This window comes from Macrobrachium nipponense, chromosome 21 (assembly GCF_015104395.2).
Source record: "Macrobrachium nipponense isolate FS-2020 chromosome 21, ASM1510439v2, whole genome shotgun sequence".
NCBI lineage: Eukaryota > Metazoa > Arthropoda > Malacostraca > Decapoda > Palaemonidae > Macrobrachium > Macrobrachium nipponense.
In genome coordinates this window covers 61,190,461-61,218,060 of record NC_087212.1, presented here as the reverse complement: position 1 = coordinate 61,218,060, position 27,600 = coordinate 61,190,461, and the positions used below count along the sequence as shown (strand labels likewise).

The following is a 27,600-nucleotide window of genomic DNA, read 5'->3' as shown; positions in this document are numbered from 1 at the left end:
CATACAAAGCATCCTAAGGAGTGAAGCAAGAAGATCTAAATTGTGGGAAAGATGGGAAAATGAGGCATTTGTCCCCCCAAAAGACTTAATCTCTGTATTGGCAAGATGTCATCTGCAGAGTTTGTCATTATTATATTTATTGCTGATATTTTACTTTTTCATTATTACTGTGATTACTATCAAGTTAAAGTTTTTTTTACATTCAATTTTCATATTTAGTCCTCTGGACCTGACTGCTGTAACCACCTAAGGTATCTAGTTGAAATTTAAGTTATATAGTCTGTGCACTAACTGTTATAACTCTCAATGCATTTTTTTTCTCACCAATATTATTACTGTTATTACCAGTATTACGATTACTATCTTTTATGCTACCTCAGCTATTTTGTGGATAAGTGCCGATTATTCATTTTTTTCATGTTGTCTCATGTATCTAGATTGTGTACGTATGTTACTGTCTGTATTTTGTGTATTCCATGTATATGGCCCTGAGCTGAAATAAAGGATATTATTATTATTATTATTATCATTATTATTATTATTATTATTATTATTATTATTATTATTATTATTATTATTATTATACTGTACACCGAGTCAATTAAATCTGGTCTTCTGTCAGTCTTCAGTCTGGATTACGAATATTCATCAAATTTGTTAAAGAAGCAGTAGGTTTTGGATCCTTGTCAAAGATACTTTGGTTTAGTTAAATGTAGCAAATAGAATGGTTTTAATGAAAAACTCTTTTATGAACATATTAGACAGTTCTTAATAATGAACATAACCCTAAAGAGAGATATTAGGCAATATGAAACAGATTATATATTTCAGGTTCCCTTTCATCCCAACAAAATAAACAAGTTCTTGAACATAGAGATTTACGAGGTTTTCAGAAACTTCCTGCTACAGATAAGACCAAATTTTCTGCATATATCAGCTTCAATATAAAATCATTTTGAAAAGCAGGGATATATTGGCACAAGGCTTTTAGGTACGACCACTGTTTACCTTTTTCAATGTACCTGCTGCCCGCATGGCCATATTGGTTCTAATGTGACCAATCTTCCGTCGGGAGAGAAACAGCACATAAACTATCAGTGGTAGGACATATAGAGGTCATTGGAAAGACCAGCTTGCTCTCCCAAAATGAACCCCAGTGAAGTAAATGTAAGGTGAAATTTGACCTAAAAATCTTAAAAATCACCAGGAAGGTTTCTTCTACATTACACCTAAGAATTTAAGTAAGACTGAATATAGAAAGCAGTTCCTATCCTCTATACTTATGTTGATAGTTTTATGCACGCCTAATATATTCTTTTATACAATTACAACTATTTCTCAAAATTTATAATTTTGTTCATCTATAAATTGGTGTTTGGTTACGAAGCAGTTCTAACAAGCAAAAACGCACAACAAACTGTGTGCACGTCCCCACAACATAACATGCACTGAATTATAAATAGTGGTAATGCCTATCTTTGTGAGTCGTATATAAGTCGCATTCGACCACCACGAATAGTCATCGGGCAACGGTCTTCCCCAGTTCATTTCTTCTCTTGTCTGCCTCAACTGATTATTTGTGCAATATGGTGAGTAGGAAAGAACGTATTTGTTAATTTCATAAAAGTCTGAAACAATTTATCAGCCCAAAACATTCCCCGCAATAAGAAATTATAATGCTATCGCTAAAAGGCTTAACGAAGAATGTGATTTTGCTGTTTTGTTGTTTGAGATTAAGCTGGCCTTATACCAAGCACGGGCTCTTGCTCATAAAGCAGCCTGTAGTGGGTTCGTGCCACCAGTAAATAGACCTTAAGTTTTTTCTTGAATCTCGAATAAGACGCCAATGAATTTTATGTTTGTCCAGACTTCACAGAAAATTATTAAGTCAATACTAAAGTTTTTTCGAGGGGGAAAAGAGATGCTCAGGGTAAAAAACCTTAATCCTTAGATTTTACTTAAATAAAGTTAACTTTATTTAAAACTAATTATGAATTCTGAAAAAAGAATCCTTTTTAATTCGGTATGATAAGAAAATATATTACATGGAATGACAGCCTCGCATTCATCGTCGCTTTTTATTGACGTGGGACCTGTCCGTCGTTTAAAATGTCTTTCTACCAGATGCAGAAACGGAAGTTGTCTTCAAAGGCTTTAATCTCTTGCAGAAGCTGTGCACTGCCACAATCACTGTGCTGTTGGTGGGCCTCCTGGAACCGTGTCTATCATTCCCACCTGCTGCAGATGCCCCTCTTCCTCTATACGGAGCACGTAGGATATTAAGCTAATTTTTGTTACGTTGATAAAAACGTTTATGGGAGCATGAGTCAGGTTCCCATAATATATATATATATAATATATATATATATATATATATATATATATATATATATATATATATAAATGTATATAAACAAATATTTGTACAGGAACACTTCCAATCATTACAATATGTTCCAAAAGCCCCGCCTTAGATAACCTAACCTTTTCATCAAGACTTAATTTTCTACCCACAGTCTATGAAGGATCTCACGAAGGGAATGCAAATACCTATTCGAAAACCGATACCGACTCTCGAGGCTTGGGAACCGCTTGTAAGTATACACACAATCAGCCCGGTTACTTCTACTACTTTTGGGTACAGTTCTGAAAGGAAAAATCTTCGGTTTTCTCAATTTAGCTAATTTAGACAACTACTTGGAAGACAGTAACGTCATTTCCCATTCAGGCCAATTACCCGACCCCAACTTTCATTTCTATTTTCCAGCAATGCAGGCTGGTCTCAGCGGCACTGGAAGGTTAGACGGAGCAGTTCTGACTGGAGGACCAGATGGAAATAAAGCAGGTGGAAGTAAGACTATAAGATCAAGTTGAAACATTCGCTACAGTCAAATGAACAATGTTTTCTTTCACGATACATCTTTTAAAAACAAGCCCAGTCATATCTGCATTGTATTGTATATAAAATATGTAAACGCCTATTGACTTCCATTAAGCTTCTTAGTCAAACCACAGCTGTCAAGTTCCTTTCTTCTGTGTTCCCTTCAGGATACTTCGGGGATCTGCAAGGCCAAGGGGCGATGAATGCCGACACTCAGTCCTTTTCGACTCCCACGGGATCAGTCTCCAGAACATGTAAGAGAGAGAGAGAGAGAGAGAGAGAGAGAGAGAGAGTGTGTCCGATTCTCGACAATCAAACAAAAGTAAATTTACATGGAGTGGAAGAATCCGAATATAGATGACAAAAAAGAATTATTATTCCCAGTATTAGCAATGGTTAAGTTTTCAGATCACATAGAGTAGCATGCAGCTTTCATTTTATGGTACCAAGTGATCTCAAAACTATCATTTAAAACCCTTGACTACAATGAAATATCTCTCTGAAGAAGTTCAAAAACCTTACCTTCATTGACTAATGCTCATAAACGCCTCCCCGCAGCCACTGAGAGTGCACTTACGGGACCCAGTGGTCGAATGTCCGGGGGATCGTTCTCCGGTGCTTCTTCACCACTTCACCTAACACGTGAGTGAAATAACGAGGTTGCAGAAACCTGAGGGATCGAACATAACTTCTTGAGGATTACAAGAAATTGAGATTCAACGATTCTTAATTAGTATTTTCAAACTTTATATTTTAATAATCCAGTTCTCTACATTCCTGTATAATTTATTTATCAATTCAGTTCCAATAAATTTTATGCAATATTACTGAGCTATATTTCAATCTCAGTTTACTAAATAAACGCTGACATAATTTCAATAAACATACTTCCCTAAAAGGCATATTATCTACAATTCTTTGACACTGAGAGTAGAAAAAAGAACAACAATAGTATCAAAAATGATTCTAGCAATAACAATAACCAAATATTAATTTCCTCTAGCACTGACCTGGCGCAAATAGACAAGGTATAACGGTCACAGGTAATCAGAACAGACAAACTGAGGTAAGTCTCTTCTTAACGAACTTCTTACAAATTATCAAAAAGAACTCGTGTTATTATGATATATGGAACCCAAATTATCTAGTGAACGTTTAAACAACTAAAAAACAAAACTCCAAATGCTTTTCTTTTTTTCTGAAAAATAATTTATACATGAAAAGTTCTTGTGATAAGACTGATTGTGTTGTCCTGTGTCTTTACATTATAATACTAAAAGAGAAGTAAAAATAAATCTACTTTCCCAACAGATCTCTGAGATACGAAACCAAGAAAGGATTTTCAACTGGGCGCAGAGGAACAGAACGAACCGAGCTTTGGCCATTAAAGGCTATTTATAGCTAATTTTCAAATCAAAAGGATTTTATTATAAATCTAAGAATCAAAGACCTTGAAATAATGTTAAGAATGAAATGAAATACAATTCTAAGCATTAAATCTCTGTTATTGATTCCTATCCAAGGTCCTTTTTTCCTTCATTAATTCTCGCGTCCTCACTTTCCAAAAGATGTCATCGTCCATTCACGAAACCATTGCATTTTAATCTTTCAGCAAATTATGTAAGGGTGTCATCATTGAAGAACGTTAGATCCATGAACCGAGCATCTAAAAGTTTTTCACTTACAATTTCGGTATAATTTGAAGTAGTGGAGCACGCTTACGAAATATTAAAAGTATAAGGAAATAAATAAAATAAATATATAAATATATATTAGAATATATATTTATATATGCATACTATATATATATATATATATATATATATATATATATATATATATATATATATATATATATATATATGTGTGTGTGTGTGTATGTATAAATATATATACATATAGATATACATATACTATATATACATATATATACTATATATATATATATATATATATATATATATATATATATATATATATACATACATACATACATACATACATATATATATATATATATATATATATATATATATATATATATATATATATATATATATATATATATATTAGTGACCCCAGCCTTTTGGGGCTCTTTCACAGACTGGTCTGTGAAATTGGGTGATTTTCTTTCTGGAACACATGTGCAGTAAGTTCCAGAAGTGAAGCGACAAATTTCAGAGGATTTCGTTCGAAATTCACTAACTGGCAACTACAACCCGTAGCTGAAAAACTTTTGTTTTTTCTACAGTGAAAGGTCTATTAAGCAAAATAAAGCTTAACATATGATGCATAAATATCAAATCTATGATATTTATAATAATCATAAGAAAAAAATTACGGTAGCAGTTATTATTTTAAAGTATAGTAATTACTTCAAACTGTAGAAACGAAACAATTTGAAATTTTCGTTCATCACAAGATTACCAACATTACCAATGTATATTTCGAGCAATGTGGAAACAAATATTTAATATTAAAGTGTATTATCAATTATTTTAGCTAAGATGCATAAAACCATGCAAGTGTCAATAGAATGTAAAGGGAAAATCTCCGCGACATTAAACATAATCAACCATGAATGCACCTAGATTCAATAGAGAAGTTGGGTGTGGTTGGTAGTTCTGATTCTAGCTTCTAGGACCGAGCATTAAAGACCATCTTCGAGAAAGGCTCTAACTACTGCTGCTACCTTCAGGTCTAGGTCTAGTTCCGGGAATAGCAAGGCTTACAATGTAGGGCCACTGTCTATTATTTAGGCAAAGATAGAACAATGAGGACCGACACCAGGACCTGTCCTTACACCTGGGAAACAGACTCGCTATCTCAAAGACAAGAAAGAGGGTCGCAAGCAACCAGAACACCCGTAAAATCACCACCTGGTTAAGTAGGGAGACGATAGACCCCAGCCACCCTTCTCCCCCTTTACCTCTACCTCTACTCACAATACAGTAATCAGTTCGATCCAGTCAAGCATTATTGTATAGTAACAGAAATTTATGAGATTTTTGGGGATATATATAAAAAGAAGCACCCGAGCATGACCAATAGGCCTAGTGCTTGATTCTTAAAACAGACCTCTGGTTATTCCTGCCTAGGTAAAAAAGGTCCTGAGAGAGAGAGAGAGAGAGAGAGAGAGAGAGAGAGAGAGAGAGCATAACAGGAGATACTCGAATTAAAATAATGCTCGCCAAGCATAGTCATACTCCGGATCGTATGGACAAGAATAGTCTCACTTATGCACTGAAAAAAAAAAAGGTGAAAACCTACGAAAATACTTGTTTGGTGCGACCCTGAACGCAATTCCACATGCATAAATGTGCACAATTGAGAAATTCGATGAAATTATTAACTAACCAGCTGGAAAATATATTTCCTTGATGCTTGAAATAGGCCTAACCATGTAACCAATGCTAAACGCGCATATAACTTGGATTTCTATTTTTTTTTTTTTACACCAACTTGTGTCTTATTTATATTTCATTTAATCAGATGCTAAACTTCTCTGTGCTTTATCAAGAGAAATCATAATAACTTTCGATATAACGCTATAAAAGTAGAAAGTTAATCTACAAAAATTAGACCAATGCTTATGCACTCGGTTTTTCCTGCGCCACTCTGGTGGAAACTTGATATCACACTTTCAGAGCTCCAGATGTTTCAAAGGGGAATTTTTTTTTTTTTTTTTTTTTTAGATAAACAATTATTGAACTAACATTGATCATTCACTGGGGAAATACTTTCTGTGCTTATACAGTTAATCACTGATACGTATTATCAGATAAATAGGATGACTATAATTGGAATAAAACATACTAACTGGCAACCCACGAGTCTCTAAAGAAGTACGATCAATTCTGAGATATGTCACTTCACTTCTTATTATTATTATTATTATTTTTTTTTTTTTATCAACTCTTTGACTGTAGTCTTATATATCAGAATGTAGTTCCATTTTAAATCTAGTATAACCATACATATTGGTACGTTGATGTGACGATGGAAACATGGAACGTCCCCGATCCATTACGCATTACAAAATATACACCTTCAAATATTAGGGTGGTTTAATCTGATCCATATTAAATTTACAAGGATGAATTCGGAATATTCTTTGAACACTTACTACACATTATTGGTACCGGTTAATATTTACTAAAAAATAATAACCGCACTATTAGGATATTTGAAAATTGTCAAGAATTTTAGATGTAAAGAGAATAAAATGAAGCAGTTAACAGTATAGCAAATACATTCATTGTGAATATAATCAACCGCAATATGAGTGGCTTCAGATGAAAACAAGAAAATATTTGCTATATGTAGAAAACTTCCACAACAATAAGCACTCATACCGACTAAGAAGATTCATCAGTAGCACTTTGAATATCTCTACAAACACTGTTCCATTCACCCGTCTTGGACTTTATTGATATTCTGTTCCAAAATTTCTTTCAGACAAAGATTTCTTACGCTTCTTTTTCGTACTTCCTTGGATCGCTCCCCAGAAATACACTCCTTTCACCAACCCTTCATCCACCATTCTCTCCACAAAACAAGCCCTCTGAAAACACTTATCCTTCTTTTCTCGTATGTTAACATTAACACTGATTCCTTCCGATATCTGCAGTTTTTATTTTCATGGCCACACATCATTTAGCTAAAGGAGAGGAGGTTGAACAGTACCCACATAATTTTTAGCTTCGCCCGATTTAGACACCTTTTCTTGTTCTTCTCCTTTATGTACACCGTTACCTTCCTCCACGTTTACTGCGACTTACTGTTCATCTCCCTTTTTTTGCATTTTCTTTGTCCCTCTCACTTTCACTCAACCTCCTTTTAAAACAACCTCAGACTCTTTCATTATTTTTTCCATAATCGTTAATGAGCAGCATTATTTATAGTAATCAGCATTCCACAACACTAACCATATTGTCTCATATCCCACAATTTGCATCTGCATCTCCTGTTTTTCCAGCGACTTCATGAATCACTGCTTTCACACATTTGTATTGATGATCAATAGTCATGAGGACATGACAGCCCATTGCCTTATACCCACTCGTACACCAGGCCATTACTTACTTTCCCATTCACATATTCTCACACAAGCTGTTAACCAAGTTGAGGCCAAAGTCTGAGATTATTGTAATTCTTTACAACTGCACCATTAACAATAAATTATCTGGTTACGGTTTCGTACCAACTGGGAAGCAATGAACTTGGCCTAATTGTAATAGAAAAAAAAATCGAAAATTTTCGAAATAAAGACCCTTTCATCCTCGAACTGGTGAACCAAGAAGGAACTCTCGGTACATTAAACATTTACAGGCTAAGCCACTTCTGGTACTTGCTCATCAGTAGTACATCGAATCCCCTAACAACATTGAGCCGCTCACCTTCCTCCTTCAAACGCTCTTATATTCCTTGCTAGTACTTTCTTGGTCTTCATCTCTTCATTCCTCCAAGACCTTTATTTTATATGCCACATTCACGTTTCTCCATGTGATCAAAACCGGAGTAAAAGAACTGTCCTAGGTTTTATTTATGGAAGATATTCATAATTTTTTTACTCTTTCTACTTTCTTGTTCCACATATACCATATAAAATAATTGTATTCAGAGCACCTTTTTCATTATACACATTTAACCTCGGCGTTTCACTTCCAAACAGAAGTGTTTGTTAAAAAGTCCTTTAATATATCACTAAAAATCTTTCTATGGACACTTCTCTTCCAACCTTCTCAGGGCTTCTGATAATTCAGTTCTCTCACCTACTCAGTGAATCAGAGCTTCCTTCATTTACTTAAAAATACGCAAACAAGTCAGCTAATTCCATTCTCTCACCATCCATACTTCGTAATGCTGTCTTTTATTCACTTATAAGCCGCTACTATCATAATTATTATTAGAAACTGTCTATTTCTCTTGCTCACTTACATGCATACATACATGTGTTTGTGTGTGTACATAAGAGGGAGGAGAATAGTACATGAGAATGGACCGGGTGTTGTGGTGTTCACGAACTGCTGTGAGTCTTTTTGTAAGGTGTGTGAGGCGCTATTGGTGCGAGAGTTTCTGTTTTCCACATACAGCGTTCATTCCACTAATCAGCATTCTGTTTTGATTTCGAAGCGATTATTGTCCTTATTTTTTCCCGGAGCCACCTAGCAATGGCTTAATAGTGACAGTGTTTCTGTATGTATATTATTATATTATATTATATTATATATATATATATATATATATATATATATATCATCTATATATATATATATATATAGAAATATATATATATATATATATACTATATATATATATATATATATATATAAAGGTGACAGAGACGTCTCAAAAGATTATAGTGACATAAAACTACTTAGTTTCCAAGAAGGTGTATGGTAGGATTTTGACTACGACAGAAACATGAGAGGATTGTTATGGAGAGCATGGAGCAAGTTTGTACGAAGAAAATGGCAGGTTGAGCTAGCTTACTATGACACAGGTGTGAGAAAAATATGAAAGTGAGGGGGAAAAGCTGTCTATAGTGGTATATTTACATAGTAACAGCAAAAGCTGTTGATTGAATGGCAGTTTGGTGGGGGATGCGTTGCGAAGTTGCTCAGACCGATTGAAACTTTATGACGGACCTAAAGTGACTCATTTTGACTCATAAGTGGATCGAAAATCACAAAAAGAACTGTAAATATAGAGGCAAAGTTGTGAAATAATATATGCATTGTGAATGAACATGCAATGGATGTTTTCATATGACACAGCGCTGACACTGGATAGTGAAGAGAAATTAAAGAAGCTAGTGAAAGGGAGTGTAAGTGTTTACAAGAGGAGAAGGTTGAGATTGGATGTGAGCAAGTGGCAGGGTGCTTCAAGTTTCCCTAAGCAGCTTGCAAAACATACTGATGGGTTTAACATTTCACCAAATATCTAGTATACTAAGGTTATTTCAACATTTGTTCAGGTATCACATACTTCATATAGATCTATTTGTCTCCAAACAAAAATATATTTTCCGTACAGGTAACTGTTTTGCTCAACCCGATTATTGAAAGCTTAATATGTAGGCCTTATCTGGCTATGCTTGGGATACTGCCATCATATCTGAGGTGTTTCATTTTTAGTTACCCTTTCAGTCGTATGCAATTATTCTGATCACTGACCTTATAATTTCTTAATCTTATTTCTCAACCGATCTTTTCTGACGGTATAGTTTCGGTCACTGTTCCATTGAGGTCAAGGAGATAGTCTAGCTACACACACGCAGCCCCAAACACCCGCCCCGTCATACCAATGCATATTCGCTCTCGAAATCAGTATCTGTCTTTCTTTCCATCTACCAGCAAGCCTTGAACTTTCTTCCTTCTTCGCTTTTCCTGGGTCTTTCAAGAGACAGGTTTATCAGTTTATCTGAGGTTATGTCTTTTTTCCTTCATGGTCCCTTCTGACTGAGATACATGAGAGAATTCGGTTGTTTGCCCCATGACCTCTTCTTTTTTTATCACTAAAAATATTAACTAGCAAGTTGTAAGATCTAGCCTTGCAATCTCATTTTTAGTTTCTTCCTTAAAACAAAACGTCAGTCAAGTTTGACTCTAGCTCACGATTTCAAGGGTTCCTCGTTTCTTGCTGAAAACATCCGTGTCTCAATAAGGGAATAAAATTCAATAGCTGTTTGCCGACGACCCACAACACTAGTTTGTAAAGGTTATTCCGCTGCTTTGTTTACCCAAAAGGTCATGTCTGTCAGCGATGCAGCCCTGACGACATAAATTTAATGAGAAAAGATAATGCTCACACCTTGTTCCAGTTTAATAACAACAGAATGTTATGCCGATAACATCTTGCCTGATGTAAGGATTACACTGATAAGATAAATATCGTCTTGTTACACTCTAATATAATTGATTTACAGAAAGTTTTATAAAAAATAGGAATTTTGATGAGAAAACTTCCTTTCTGGAGAGAAAATAGGCTCTAAACACAGGCTTCATAATTCACCACAAAAATTCACAATGATGACTTTTTACCGAGCTGTCTGACAAGATTGAGTGGATTAAGAGCTAGCTCGATTAACGATCTAGTCATGGCGATACTTGTAAGAAAATTTCATCTTTTTTGGCTTTGGTGACTTGAACGAATACAAATTTAGCCCCTAAGTTGTAACATTTAATTTTATGGGGAAATTGTTAACATCTATCAAATATTTTTCATGCTGATACGTTCCCCTTCTTATTTAGTATAAAAAAGTAGACTTATTCCTTCCACAGTCACTTTTCCTAAGGTGGGAGGAAGGTGAGAAATTTCCATGTAAGTAACAAGAGTTCCAATATCTTTTGTGCTTAAGATCACTTATTACATAACAAAATATTATATATATGTGTATATATATATATATATATATATATATATATATATACATTTATGTATGTATGTATGTATGTATGTATGTATATATATGTATATATACATATGTATATATAATTATTATTACTACTATTACCATTATTCTGAGGATGAGCCCTATTCATATGGAGCAAGTCCACAAGGGCCATCGACTTGAAATTCTAGCTTTCAAAGTATACAGAGTTCATTTGAAAGAAATAACGGAAACGAGTGGGAAATACAGAAACAGATCAGTTATTAGAAGACAGAAAAATTAATAAATATAATTTTCATTTATATACAAAAATACAAGTTAAATTGTATTATAGTAATGCATTGCATCTTCACTTGAACTTTTGAAGTTACAATTGCACAACATCCTCAGGGAGGTTGCTCCACAACCCAACGGTGTGAGGAATAAAGGACCTCTGGAATTGAGAAGTTCAACAGCAAGGCACATTTACTGCATATTGATGCTACTAATGTTCGATTGTGAAAGTGAAAGATATCTGTTGAAATGGCAAAGATGTCATCTGCCGATGATCCAAGTCATACCACCTAATATTAGAAAACAGAGACCTACCACCAAAAACCACTCTAACTAAAAGAGATTAATCTCTGGCAGGACGTAAACATTTACACTCATCACTCAACGGGGCTATCTAATAATATTGTAAATGGTACCAAAGAAATAACGCCAATGATCCCGTTTCAACTTTTAGGTAGAGAGTATAAAACAAGACCCCCAGCAGAAAATTAATTTTTTCTACAAGGGCACCTTCCATCGGCGATATAAAGAAGACGAGCGAGCCCTACGGGAAATAATCAGGAATCACGTTTCCCCGACCGACAGCAACAAGCAGATCAACTTGATCATATTTTATACAAGTAAAAAAACATGCAGTCTTATTATGAAAAATAACCCCGCACCGTTGCAGGATCCCTTGAAGAGGACGAACGTCATTTACAGATACACGTGCCCAATCCGAGGATGCCTCGGAACTTACATCGGGATGACGTCAATGCGCCTCTCCAAGAGGATCTCCTGTCACGCGCAGGAAGGAGCAGTATTTAATCATGCAAGGACTGCACATAATAAAAGAATCCGCCGCAGCGACATCGTCGGTAACTTCGAGATTATCGACCAAGCACCCGATCTACGTCGTTTGCGAATCTTAGAAGCGCTGCACATCGGGAGGGAGAAGCCCAGTTTGAACGTCACACAGGAGACCTTCCTCCTCCCCACCGCCGTCAGGAGAGCAGCAGACACCGCCCCACAACGACCATCGCACCAGAGGGATCCTGAGGATGATAGAAGCGTTAGCTCTCATCCTGAGGACGTCCCTAGTAACCCAGAGGGTGATCGCAGCTTAAGCTCTCGCCCTGAGGACGACCTGGTAGCACGCCCTTCGAGGGGACCTCCACCATCACCAATAAGGATGAGGCTCCGCCCACGAAGAGGACAGCCAACCAGCAACGGGCCCCCTGATGACATCGCTCGTGACGTCACAGGTATTGCCCAATGAAAAGTGAGGTACCCGTTTCTTCAAGCCACCCGAATGCAATAAATAGCATGAATACATCTGATACATCGTTGCTGCTCGGCCTCCGTAGCAGTAACATCTCTCCTGAGACCTTTCATATGACATCTGTTTCTCTAAAATAATTTTCCATTACTAACAGTCTCTCCTGCCTAAAATTCGGTAGCCGTTGGGGTCTGAAAACTCCGATTGAAGCAGGGTCTAAGGGACACAAACTTTCTACTCTCGCAATCCTTATTTGCAAGTAGCACAGGAACGATAGGCTGGTGTCTCTCATAAACCAGGTTTAGGCCCTTCAGGCAAAAGTAAAAAATATAACAACACACACATACACATACATTCTCTCTCTCTCTCTCTCTCTCTCTCTCTCTCTCTCTCTCTCTCGTATCTCTCTCTCCTATCTCCGTCACTATAAGCCGTCTTGCGCCGTTCCGCGCGAAACGACTATACCCTTTCCTTCTCCGTTCGCTCTCTCTCCGCCCCTCACAGAATAGAAACAACGAAGACGAATGCAGCCATGGACCAAGTAACCCAGCCCACACCCACCACTGCAGAAGCACCTGAGAACCGGAAACGGACAACGTCTTCTTCTTCCTCTTTTTCAGATGCCCCTGAAGCAGTTAGACCTCGGCTAGACTCCTCCACCTCCGAAGAAGAATCCACCACAGCCACTCAAGAGGACAAGGAAAACCCCCCTGCATGGACACAGATTGACGGATCCAGCTTGTCACAGGAAACAAACGCAAACAAGGACTACCAGCAGCACCTTCACCCTCACATGGAAAATACCTGATAACTCCTCCAACAGGAACCAGTGCATATGAATTCGTTAAGGACCTCGAAAAGAAGGGTAAGTTGTTCAAGGTAAGACCCACTACCAGGGGAGAACTGTTTGCAATACCCTCAGACCTGAATACAAATGAATATATGAAAAACAATCCTGCCAGCTTTAAATTCCTCAATCCTGACGACAAACCCTGCAGATTTATATTATGCCATTACCCTCTGCAATTTGAAACCAAGGTTATTCTGGAAAATCCCAGGGTAATCAAAGCAGAGAGATGCCACACAAAAGGACCCAACCCCCAGCCAACCCGCAAAGTCCTAGTAGAATGGAAAGGAACTCAGCCTAAGTCACTGAACCTTGGCATGTGGGGCTCCTTCCCCACCATGGACTTCACACCAGAACCTCTGAGATGCTTTAACTGTCAGAGGTACGGACACCATAGCAGTGCCTGCACCGCCAAAGCCATTTGTGGTGTATGCAGTGGGAGACATCCCACAAAACTCTGCACAGACAAATTTAAGAAAGGACAAGAAACAAATGCCAGATGCCCCGCATGCAAGGGAAACCACCATGCGTGGAACAGAAAATGCCCGATAAGGCTACAGAAAATAGACACTCTTAAAGGAATCACACCTCGGAGCCTCCCTGGACACACACAACACAGACAGACCACAACACACAACAGCAGCTCCCACCACCCAGCAGGGATCAAGGTCCTTTGCTGCTGCAGTTAGGGGGTCGCAACAAGCCCCCAAAAACACACAGACACACCCCCAGCATAAGACACAGTCCTATGCTGCTGCAGCTGGAGGGCCTAGACCAAACAGGACTCAAAGTCAGCCTCAAACTCAGAAAAAGGAACACAAAACACTCCCCAAACCACACCCAGACCAACACACACCAACGAAACAAATAACAAACACTAGAAGGAAAATCAGTTTCTCAGAATCGGCCAAGCCGACCAACACATACATTCTAACCTCTCCTGTTCCCGAAACCCGACAAATCCTCCTCACTCCAAATCCTAAAACTAGCTCCACTGTTCCTGGCTCCCCAAAGCCATATAACCCAGTCTCCCCTCCTCCTCCCACCCCACAAAGCAACAGGTTTGAAGTTCGCCCAGAACTAAAACAAGACAAATATATCGCACAGACTCAAGACCTCACAAATCTACTGGTGCAAATGCTATTCAAGTTTGCAGAACTCACAGGATCAAACTTCTCAGAGGAAATAGCTAAAGAAGTCGTTGACAAGTGCATAAGAACGTCCAGAGGACTCTTTGCATCACCATGCCTACACTAATAAACAACAACAGTGCAAATGGCACTACAAATACACCCGGTGTCAGTTTCATCCCAAGTAATAGTGCCAGGTACATCTCCAGTGCCAGGGCCAACCTCAGAGTTGGTAGTCAAGGCACATCAAGTGCAAATGACGAGTTAGGAAACAACAACAACACAAATGACTGCAGAGACACAGACACTATAAAAATCCTCCAGTGGAACATACTAAGTGCAAACAATAAATACGCATTCCTGCAAGCACACACACAAACAAATAACTATGACATCATAATGTTACAAGAAACACTTGTAAGGGAAAACGACAAATTTTCATTTAAAGGGTACAAAGTGTACAAAACACCATACACAGACACTAAAAGAGGACTAATCACCCTGGTCAAAAACACAATCCCCTCAAAGAAGGTAGACAACATCCCTTGCGGAGATGATGTAGAATCACTCAGCGTAAAACTCACACTTGCAAACACAACACTGACGGTACACAACATATACAGGGCTCGGGACAACACATTCGAAGGGGAAGCACTCTTCAGTGCAGCGACACAGGAAAACACACTAATTGGAGGCGACTTCAACGCACATCACCCAAGCCTGAACTCTACACAACAAACAAACACAACTGGAAGACATCTACACCAGTTATCATGTGAATTCCCAGAGGTGTGCCTATTAAACAGTGGAGAGCCAACTCACCTAAAAGGAGGAAGATTAGATCTTACCTTCACAAACTCCGCCCTAAAGGAGCAAGCAACATGGAAGCTGCACGAGACCCTCACAAGCGACCACATAGCCATTGACATTGGCCTACGGCTCAAAAAGCTGCCCCCCATACCACCGCCACCAGAAAGATGGAACCCCAAGTTTGCAAACTGGGCTACATTTGAAGCCATAATGACGAGATGGGCGAGGAACTACCTTGAAAACCCTGCAAACGATATAGAACTCTTCTATGAAGAGTTCATCAGCAAACTCAGAGAGGCAGCAAACATGTCCATGCCAAAGATCAAACGATCCAAGATCGATCACAAAGATGCATGGTACTACTGTGAAAGGGTCAAAGAACTCAACGCCAGAGTCAACAGAGTGCGGAAACTCTTCAGACGGGAACCATCTGATGAGATGCACAGACTTCTCAGAGAGGTAATAGCCCATGCAACTGAAGAGACAAAATAAATTAAACAACAGGCATGGTATGATTGGTGTGCAAACATCAGCAGACAAACTCCAGTAACCCAGATCTGGAGATTCCTTGCAAAAATTGCAGGGAAAGGAAGAACAGCGCAAAGCATCCACCCCAACCCACAAGAAGAAGCTGACAATATAGCCAGAAACTTCGCAGAAAGGACAAAATCCCACAACCTTCCTCAAACAACACGGGAAAAGATAAATGAAATTTCCCCAGCAAGATGGAGGGAAATCAATACTGTCTGCAACACACCTGATGACACAGACACACCCTTCACTATGGAAGAACTAAACAGTGCACTCAGCAAGGGGAAAAGAGACACAGCCCCTGGAGCAGATGCAATCACTTACAGCATGCTGAGACACATGGGAGACCCTGCCAAACAGGTATATCTACTCCTGGTAAACAGGACATATGCAGAGCACACCAGGCCAAAGAAATGGCAACAGCAAGACACACAACCAATACCTAAGCCAAAAGAAGAAGGCGCATATAGGCCGATATCCCTCATCAGCTGCACTGAAAAGGTTGCAGAAAGAATGGTTCTGAACAGACTACTATGGAAAGCAGGGCCCCTACACCATAGGCTCTATGCCTATAGGGAAGGAGTAGGCACCCACGAGTGCCTCACAGATGTGCTAAGTGCCATAAATGGCAGAAAATCCATAGTGGTCTTCTTAGATCTAGAAAAGTCATATGAATTGGCCAATGCAGCAACCATCCTCTCCTCCCTAGTCAGAAAGAGGATCAAGGGCAACCTGCTTACATGGACAAAAGGATACATGCAAGACAGAGAAGCAAGAGTAGTGTTCCAAGGCAGAATGTCAGAATACTACTCTCTTGAAAACGGCACTCCACAGGGGGGCATTCTAAGCCCCTTCTTATTCAATGTCCTTATGGAAAATGTAGCCTGTCTCGAGCTACCACAAGGAGTAGAGGTCTTCATATATGCTGAAGATGTTTGCATCGTCAGCTCCGGCCCTCAAAGACAGCTCCAAAAGATGCAAGAAGCCTTGCAAAAACTTGAGGACAAGTGCACGCAACTGGGACTCAAAATCAACAGAAATAAGACAAAAGCCATGGCAATAAAACATGATCAAAATCCACCCAACCTTCTACTGAAAGGAGACGTCATAGACTGGGTGGATAGCTACACATATCTGGGAGTCTGCATTGCAGATTCACTATCTCCTGAGAAGCAAATACAGCTCCTCCAAGCCAAAACAAAAATAGGGCTTAATGCCCTAAAGAAAATCACATCATTGCAAGAAGGTGCGACATACCATCTGCTCAGGAGGTTCTACATACAAACCATCAGAGCACAAGTAGAATACGCAGCACCAGTCCTGACAAATCTCAGAAAGGATCAACAGCAGAGGCTGGAAGTCATCCAAAACAACGCAATGAGAATTATACTTGGAGCCCCAATGTGGACAAGAATTTGTCTCTTGAGGGCAGAGACACAACTGCAGTCTCTCAAGCACAGGATAGGCCAAAGAAATATTGCCATTCTGTGCAAAACCATCAGAAACGACAGAAATGGACCACACAAAAACAAAATGCAAGCGTGTATAAACTTGCACGAAGAACTAGACCCACCCAAAACCTATGCGGGCAGTATACTCCAGACACTGAGAGAACTGGGTATGCAGGACACAGTGAAACACATAACAAAGGATGTCCCACCTGAGGGATACCAAAAACCACCTCCCTGGGTCGAAGACCCAATCCGGTATAACTTCACAATACTACCGGCAAACAAAGCACTGTGCACAGCAGCACAAATGAAAACTGCAGCAGAAGAAGCAATCGAGAACATAGCAGCTGAAAACATATATTACACTGATGGCTCAGTTGACCCAGAAGCTCCAGCAACTGCAGCAGCAGTGGCTGCCCAAGACTTCAAAGGAAGCTGGAGGCTATCCAACAATGCCTCCATACTACAAGCGGAACTAATGGCAATCTTAAAAGCCTTAGAAAATTCCAATGTAAAAGAAGGACACACAACAGTGCATATTGACTCCAAAGGAGCAATACTCGCTATCAAAGCGACAAATCCAAAAGAAAATGTGACACTGATAACAAGCCATTTAAAATCATTGGCCCAATTCACATCAAGCTGGCTCGGCAGGAGAGTCACACTAAACTGGATACCCAGCCATGTGGGAATCCAGGGAAATGATGAAGCTGACTTCCTTGCCAAAAGTGCCCTCAGCTGCAGTACAGTAAGCATAAAAGTGCAATCATCCATAACACACCTAAAGGAAATGGCAAAAAGCTATGCCAAACTCCAAGAAGAGAGTGAAGTACGACGTCACTACCTACAAGAGTCAAGGACGTCCAAGTGGTATGTGGATGTCACAAATCTAACGCCGCATGACATCACAAAACAAACCACTAGAAAACTCTCAGTCATCACACACAGATTAAGGCTAGGATACCTCTGCACCTGGCAAATGATAGGAAATGAGGGCAGGTTATGTCAGTACTGTGACCGAGAGGCAATCCAGCCCCTCGAACACTACCTACTAGACTGCCCAGAGACACAGTCTTACAGATCAAACCTAACTGAAATAGAGCTGACACCGGCACAGATCACCAGACACATCTTAAATAACATAGGGACATATGGGAATCTCCTAATGTCTCACCCACCTCCCAGGTAAAAGGATGAATCACACGGCATTTCTCCATAGACACATGGGAATCTCCTAGTGTCTTGTAAACAAAATAACAATGAAAGCCACACAAAGCACAAACCCTCTACTTCACTGGTTGCAATGGGAGTCATAAACATCTTTGGGAGCATATGTATAAGTGTGAGTATGCATGAACATGTATATATACTATAATACTTGCTTAATGTTGGTTTGATATATATTGCAATATTTTCAGATGCTACACACATGTATATATATTGCGCCTAAAATGTTTATAGGTAACGCCTTCTTTCCCTCAAACTAAAACTCGCTTCCTTCTTCCTACTCAGCACTCTTCAGCTAGGCTGAGTCTCACTGCTATAAAACTTTCTCTCCTACTGATGGGTACCGTAAGGCTCAAAGGGGTTGCAATCCTGACTGTCACCCTATCTCCTTTCCAAAACTAACCGCCAAAGCACTGTTTTTTGTATCTTTACAGATATTCCAGTTACGGGCTGCTCTAAGAGCAAGAGCCCGTGCCAGCACAAGGCTGGCTTAATCTCCAACAACAACATCTGATACAAACCATTGCACTCAGCGATCCCGTCCCGAAGATGGCCAAACGAGGTGGCTGAAACATGTAGACGCCTTTTAAAAACCAGAAACGAAGAAATAACAAGAAATACCGGATAGACCCCTGACGACTACGGCCTGTTCCCGACCTACGAAACGCACCTGTATACCTGTTGACGACCCCAGCCTGTCCCTGATAACCAGTTTGCTTTTGATAACACCAGTCCGCCCGAAATTTCCGTTGACGACCTACAGCACGATGAACATTGGACAGCTGCTTTATAATACCAGCGTGCCAGAAAGGCAAATCATTCGGAGAATTGAAAGAATATTGTACAAAATCAATTCTGTGAATTCTGCCATTATTTTTAATGAAACTTGTTTGAAAGAAGGTCTGTTTCCAGCATAAGAAGATATATAATTATATTTTAGTATGATTATATAAATCTATATACAAAACGAGAAAAACCTAGAAGGTGAAATCAGTGACGAGTGTGATAAACTGCTTAAACTGTAGCTAAATTGAATTGGTAACTATGCCAGTTGGTAGACGTGGCGCGAAATACTCTTATTGTTAAATAGTTAAATATATTTTTTTGCTTGTAGCAGGTTCAACAGTGATATGTTTCTCATAGTGAGGATTGTGTGATGAAAAATATATAATTACAGAATCTTGTTCTGGAATGGTGTATTGTAGATCAATCAGCGATGATCCCGGTTGATGAATATGAAGCAATGAAAGCCTGAAGATCCAGTTTGGCGTATATGGTGAAAAACTTCAATTTACCTGTTCTAAAAACTGCTTGTGCCACACCCACCGGCACCCACCATCTCCTGAATCCAGTGCCAAGCCCCTAATCCTAAGGGTGTCTGTAGAAATTCACAGGCACAATGGAGGTGTTCTAGCAAAAGGCAAGAAATATCTCCTCTACCTCGTGAGCTTCATACAAGCCGAAGGCCAGAAATCAAGTGCTTGCATCCGCAGGCAACTCACGATGACGGCTGATGAAAACGCAAAATCCTCGTTACAACTGCTGCTAACTATGCAAACAATACCATCCATATTTACGAACAGCTCATCAGCACAAACAACCTTAACAGGTCTCCAGATCCATTGAAAAATTTTATTTAAAAATGTAGCAAAATACCATAGTAATATATAGGTGCATACCTAGAGTTTAAGAGGGAGAATCTGACCATGAATTCCAAAGAGTGCGACAGAGGCGGTGTGGTTGATCTTGGCATGAGTGTGGTAGAGAGCACCAACTCTATCAGTATTGACTCTTATTGAAGCTAATGTTGTAGTTGTTGGGAATAATGACGGACAGTGGTTGGAGGGGCACCTTCAAGTAGTTATGGTGGTAGTATAGGCACTAAAATCTTGACTAAGGGTAACCTAGCTGAGTTCCAAAGGAAGGATGAGATCTTCACCGAATATATGAATGAGACTTGAATGATGGACTCTAAATCTGCATCATTTCTGTCAAGGCTTTTAAAATCCCTTCTCCATAGTGCTGGGGTGACTTTCATTTTCCTGGTCTTGGTTATTCCTGGGTTGAAGATGCTATGGGTGGTATGTTTCATGGCCTTCAATGGCTCATCTGCCTTCTTTAAGAGATCTGATATAAATATGACCCCAGTGTTTGGCAGCGCGGCCTTGATTTTGGTTGGGAGGCAATGGAGCCATATTCCTTTTATGAGGTTCACCTTCTTGGGATGTCCACTCAGTATTGCATTCAAGGAATGTTAACAAAAACATTCCTTGACAATGAGCTAATGGGATATCTGGAGAAACGGGTGTCTGAATCAACTTAAGTACATAACCTACTTCCTCTGTAAGGTTTTGATGGCAGACTTTTATTTTTGTCTTCCTGAATTGTTGAGACAGATAAGATGGAGGTTGATAGTGTTTTTGTTTGGCTCATTATCCACTACTGTAATTAGCCAATGGCTTTTCTTAGTGGTAGGTATGGCTGTATTCAGCTTATAAATCACCAAGGGTTTATACAAATACCATGCAGGGTCTACTGAGATAGTGGAAAAACCTAAGTCCTCGAAGGAAAGCAAAGCCATAATTTAACCACTGTACTTAGTCAATTAGTGGCGTTATTTAATTGTAGACATGAACATATCAAGTTTGTTAATCAATATTTATGTGAAATAAATGTCGAGGTCTGCCAAGATGATAGAGAATGACCTTGAACACTGAAGGGAGAGTAAAGCCAGAATTTAAGTGCCATATAATTTTTGTTCGTGTAGGAAAGCCTCTTAAGGAAAAACAAAGCTGGAACTAAAGCAATATATTTAGTGTGCTATTGGTTTCTTTCACTTTTAGGACATGGAGGAAGTGAGTCCACTAATTGCTAGGGTATATGTGAAAACCACGCTGGTCCACATATTGCTCTAAGAGGTCAGCAGTGGAAGGGAAAGAGACACATTTCTGTAATGGATATAACTTTATTCTCTGAAATGGACCTATTTTGAATAGGCATGGAGATGAGAAACTAGTGACCGGTAGTTGACCTAGCATGTGGATGTAAAATGGGTGACGGGCAACTCTAGTGACATTTAAGACATGTCACCAGAGGGTCCCATAGTGACTGACTGTGAAATCTTTTGGTAATTCAGAGTCCAGTAACAAAGCTTTTGATGCTGTACACTATTTCATCAAAAGCTTTGCTACAGTTCTTGCACACAACATTTTTAGGGATTTCCTGAAATTTGAACTGTAAATTAAAGAAAGATACTCAAAAGGAATGCTGTCATGTATCATGAGTATGATATACACGAAGGTAATTAAAAAATTTAACTTTTATTTGTACTTTGGCTCTGGTCTCTTCTAAGTCTTCAGTTTGGATGAATAAATATCAAAACTGGAGAGGGAGCAGGCTGTTTTGGATCCTTTTAAAGATATATTGGTTTATTCGAATGCAGAGAATACAATGGTTTTAAGGACAAACTATATTATGAAAATGTTAAACAGTTTCTTAACAATGATAGGCCCTATGAAACATATTATATATTTCAGGTTCCCATTCATATCAAGCAAAATGAACTAGTTATTGAATAACGTGATTAACGAAGCTTTCAGAACCTTCCTGCTACAGATAAGACCGAAGTTTTTTGTGTATAACAGTTTTAATATAAAATCCTTTTTAAAAATCAAGAATAAATTACCAGATGGCCTATTGGCATCCGGTGTTTACCTTTTCTAATGTACTTGTTACCAGCATGGCTATATTGGTTCTAGTTTGACCAATCTTTCTTTGAGAACTGACCATCATGGAGCTGTCAGTAGCAGGACATAGAGGCCATTGATATTATCAACTTCTCTTACATAAGGAACCACTGTGAAAGTATATGTAAAGTAAAATTTTGCCTAAAAAACTTTAAAATCGTCTTGAAGTTAACAATTCAAGAATCCGTCTTCATCCAAATGAAGAACCCAATACTGAATTTAGACATGTTAATATTCTAGTGCATTCCTATGTTCCTTGTATACATTGTCAATATTTTCTCATAATTAATATTCTTGTAAACAGTATTTTCACACGTTTTTGCAATATTTATTGTTTTAATATATTTGCTATTTACATACGCTTATCTCTAAATTGTAAATTTCTGTCTTTGCGACTAGTTCCTCCTTTTTCTGTGACTTGTTTCTCCTTTTTCAGTTTTGAAAATGCTTTACGTAAACGCAGTGAAATGTTACAGTAAATAAAATGCTCTGGATATGGTATGTGTTTACGTACTTATCTCCGTAAATATTTCCAAAATAAAGTTCCGTATCAGATGTCATCAGATTACCAGAACAAAACTAATGTATGAGGAAATTCTCATCGAGGGAAGACCTCTTTTATGCTACTTAAAACCCACAAGATGTGACTCAAATTAAAGAGAAATGAACGACTTTGCAGCAAGTACCAAGAACTAGTCTCTGGAGACAGGGTTTCCGAGAGGGCAGAATACAGGTGAAAGTAGGAGATAAAGAAGCGTGTTAAATGAGGTTTGAAGTGCAGTATAATCAACCATTTCTCTCAACTCCAATGTATTCTTAACAAGGAAGCTAAAATCCTGCTTATAATCTTTCAAACTTTTGTTCATCTATAAATTAGTGCTTGGTTACGAAGCAGCTCTAACAAGCAAAAACGCACAACAAACTGTGTGCACTTCCCCACAACATAACATGCACTGAATTATAAAGAGCGGTAATGCATATCTGTGTGAGTCGTATATAAGTCGCATTCGGCCACCACGCATAGTCATCGGTCAACGGTCTTCCCCAGAAGTTCATTTCTTCTCTTGTCTGCTTCAACTGATTATTTGTGCAATATGGTGAGTAGGAAAAAACGTATTTGTTAATTTCATTAAAGTCTGAAACAAGTTATCAGCCCATAACATTCCCCGCAGTAAGAAATGATAATGTTATCGTTAAAAGGTTCGCGAAGAATGTGATTTTGCTGTTTTGTTGTTTGAGATTAAGCTGGCCTTATGCCAGCACGGCTCTTGCTCATAGAGCTGCCCGCAGTGATTTTGCTTTACAGAAAATACAGCGTCGGGTTCGTGCCACCAGTAAATAGACCTTACATTTTTTCTTGAATCTCGAATAAGAAGCAAATGAATTTCATATTTGTCTAGACTTCACAGAAAATGATTAAGTCACTACTGTAGTTTTTTCGAGGGGGAAAAGGGATGCTCTGGGTAAAGAAACTGAATTCTTAGATTTTACGTAAATAAAATTTACTTTAATAGCCCTAACAGTAATTATGAATTCTGAAAAAAACAAAATATATCTCATGGAATGACTGCCTTCCATTCACCGTCGCCTTTTATTGACGTGGGACCTGTCCATCGTTTAAATGTCTTTCTACCAGATGGAGATACGGAAGTTGTCTTCAAAGGCTTTAATCTCTTGCAGAAGCTGTGCACTGCCACAATCACTGTGCTGTTGGTGGGCCTCCTGGAACCGTGCCTGTCTTTCCCACCTGCTGCAGATGCCCCTCTTCCTCTATACGGAGCACGTAGGATATTTAGCTAATTTTTGTTACGTTGATAAAAACGTTTATGGGACCATGAGTCAGGTTCCCATATATATATATTATATATATATATCTATATATATATATATTAATATTTATCTATATGATACATATATAAATGTATATAAACAAATATTTGTACAGGAACACTTTCAATCATTACAATATGTTCCAAAAGCCCCGCCTTAGATAACCTAACCCCTTCATCAAAACTTAATTTTCTACCCACAGTCTATGAAGGATCTCACGAAGGGAATGCAAATACCTATTCGAAAACCGATACCGACTCTCGAGGCTTGGGAACCGCTTGTAAGTATACACACAATCAGCCCGGTTACTTCTACTACTTTTGGGTACAGTTCTGAAAAAAAAAACTTCAGTTTTCTCAATTTAGCTAATTTAGACAACCACTTGGAAGAAAATTACTCTACCCCAACTTTTTTTTATTTTCCAGCAATGCAGGCTGGACTCAGCGGCACTGGAAGGTTAGACGGAGCAGTCCTGACTGGAGGACCAGATGGAAATAAAGCAGGTGGAAGTAAGTCTATAAGATCAAGTTGAAACATTCACATAGTCACATGAAAGATGCTTTCTTTCACGATACATCTTTTAAAAGCAGAACCAATCATATGTAAACGCCTATCGACTTCCATTATGCCTCTTAATCAAACCTCAGCTGTCAAGTTCCTTTCTTCTGTCTTCCCTTCAGGATACTTCGGGGATCTGCAAGGCCAAGGGGCGATGAATGCCGACACTCAGTCCTTTTCGACTCCCACGGGATCAGTCTCCAGAACATGTAAGAGAGAGAGAGAGTTTCCGATTCTCGACAATCATACAAAAGTAAATTGACATAGAGAAGAAGAATCCGAATATAGAAGAGAAAAACGAATGATTATTCCCAGAAAGTACTTGTTTAGTATTTACTAGATACAGGTATTCCAGAAAAAAGTAATTTCCTTCACACTGGGTACTCTCGCCAAATTTTCTTTTCGATCTCATTACATAAGGAAGCTCTCATGAGACCAGGCAATGAAAATGAGAAAAGAAATTCTCAAAACTATCATTTAAAACCCTTGACTACAATGAAATATCTCTCTGAAGAAGTTCAAAACCTTACCTTCATTGACTAATGCTCATAAACGCCTCCCTGCAGCCACTGAGAGTGCACTTACGGGACCCAGCGGTCGAATGTCCGGGGGATCGTTCTCCGGTGCTTCTTCACCACTTCAACTAACACGTGAGTGAAATAACGAGGTTGCAGAAACCTGAGGGATCGAACATAACTTCATGAGGATTACAAGAAATTGAGATTCAACGATTCTTAATTATTATTTTCAAACTTTATATTTTAATAATCCAGTTCTATACATTCCTGTATAATTTATTTTTGAATTCAGTTCCAATGAATTTTATGCAATATTACTGAGGTATATTTCAATCTCAGCATACTAAATAAACGCTGACATAATTTCAATAAACATACTTCCGTAAAAGGCATATTATCTACAAATCTCCGACATTGAGAGTAGAAAAAAGAACAACAATAGTATCAAAAATGATTCTAGCAATAACAATAACCAAATATTAATTTCCTCTAGCACTGACCTGGCGCAAATAGAGAAGGTATAACGGTCACAGGTAATCAGAGCAGACAAACTGAGGTAAGTTTCTTTTTAACGAACTTCTTAGAAACTATCAAAATGAACTCGTGTTATTATATATTGAACTCAAATTATCTAGTGAATGTTTAAACAACTAAAAAGCAAAACTCCAAATGCTTTTCTTTTGTCTGAAAAAGAATTTATACTTGAAAAGTTCTTGTGATAAGACTGATTGTAGTAGTCCTGTAGCTTTACATGTAATATTAAAAGAGAAGTAAAAATAAATCTACTTTCCCAACAGATCTCTGAGATATGAAACCAAGGAAGGATTTCCAACTGGGCGCAGAGGAACAGAACGAACCGAATTTTGCCGTTAATGGCTATTTATAGCTAGTTTTCAAACCATATTTGTAAAAGGACTTTATCATAAATCTAAGAATCAAAGACCTTGAAATAATGTTAAGAATGAAGTGAAATATAATTCTGAGCATTACATCTCTTTTCTTGATTCCTACTGAAGGTTTTTTATAATTATGACTCATGTCATCACTTTCCAAAAATATGTAATTGTTCATTAAGGAAAGCATGATGATACACACTTTACATTTTAATCATGTAAAGGTGTCATCACTGAAGATTTTCCCCTCACGTATAAGTTGTAAACATTATATACCTAACTTGATGTGAAGTGGTCTTTGTAATTAATGCTCCAACTTAGAACTACTCGTACTCACAATAAAGATCAAATAAAGACACAAATTAAACACGTTCATATATTCTTAGTTATAAGTGGAAACACAAAAAAATTGAATAGAAACAGTCTCTAAATTCAGTACACCAAATAAATTAAAACGTGTTAAAACCTATGGTCAAATAGAGCCTTGTTTAATAAATATCCTATTCTACAATTGCTGTATCTAGAACTTGAAGCGAAATAATTTTTTCAGACCTTTTTAGGTTCTTCCATAAACCTTTCCCTCACCCACAACAAGAACAACAGCAGCAGAAACAACAACAATAGCAAGTAGGTCTTATGCTTACTCCCCGAGCAAGTGAAAAGGAGATGATGGCTAAAAAGTGGCAGCAGTCAGGACTCGAAGGGATGTTGCAAGCTCAATCTAGTAATGCCGACAGTGCACCAGACATGAGACCATCGCACCATGGTAATTATTTGCTTAACGCATAATGAATGTTCCATGAAGGACATTGCAACAACCTGATGAGAGAGAGAGAGAGAGAGAGAGAGAGAGAGAGAGAGAGAGAGAGAGGAGAGAGAGAGAGAGAGATTCTATTTAGAATGAAATTAAAAGAAAAATTATCTGCTGCCGGACTGGGTATAAGGACCTTGTTACTTAGCCTGTACTTTCTATGATCAGTAACGGATATTGTGCTATCTAAAGTACTGTATTATAAGTAACATAAACATCAAAGGTCATAATATAAATTTTTTTAGTTTTCAATCCCATACGAAATACACCGAAATTGATGCTTATTTCACCGTTTCCGAATGAAAAAGGACTGTTATGATGCAAACGTAGCTACACTTACTTAGCCGAGATATAAAAATTTCCTTCCCCGAATAAATAACACATGTAAACGATGATGAGTCGTGAATCTTTAGGCCATCTTGTGATTTATCTCACTTCGGT

General features: G+C 38.3%; 2 protein-coding genes across 2 annotated transcripts; both read left to right on the top strand.

The window, feature by feature from the left end:
- The first annotated feature begins 1,437 nt into the window (after positions 1-1,437).
- Positions 1,438-4,379, top strand: LOC135198073 (uncharacterized). Its single transcript, XM_064225486.1, has 8 exons — positions 1,438-1,589; positions 2,169-2,271; positions 2,517-2,594; positions 2,768-2,851; positions 3,049-3,135; positions 3,440-3,523; positions 3,885-3,947; positions 4,193-4,379. The coding sequence occupies exons 1-7, from the start codon at positions 1,587-1,589 to the stop codon at positions 3,902-3,904; spliced, it is 459 nt and encodes a 152-aa protein (XP_064081556.1). The 5' UTR covers positions 1,438-1,586; the 3' UTR covers positions 3,905-3,947; positions 4,193-4,379.
- A 19,108-nt stretch (positions 4,380-23,487) lies between these two features.
- LOC135198074 (uncharacterized) lies at positions 23,488-26,444 on the top strand. Its single transcript, XM_064225487.1, has 8 exons — positions 23,488-23,646; positions 24,230-24,332; positions 24,582-24,659; positions 24,805-24,888; positions 25,060-25,146; positions 25,504-25,587; positions 25,949-26,011; positions 26,253-26,444. Exons 1-7 carry the CDS (start codon positions 23,644-23,646, stop codon positions 25,966-25,968), a joined length of 459 nt encoding a protein of 152 aa, XP_064081557.1. The 5' UTR covers positions 23,488-23,643; the 3' UTR covers positions 25,969-26,011; positions 26,253-26,444.
- The last annotated feature ends 1,156 nt before the right edge of the window (positions 26,445-27,600 follow it).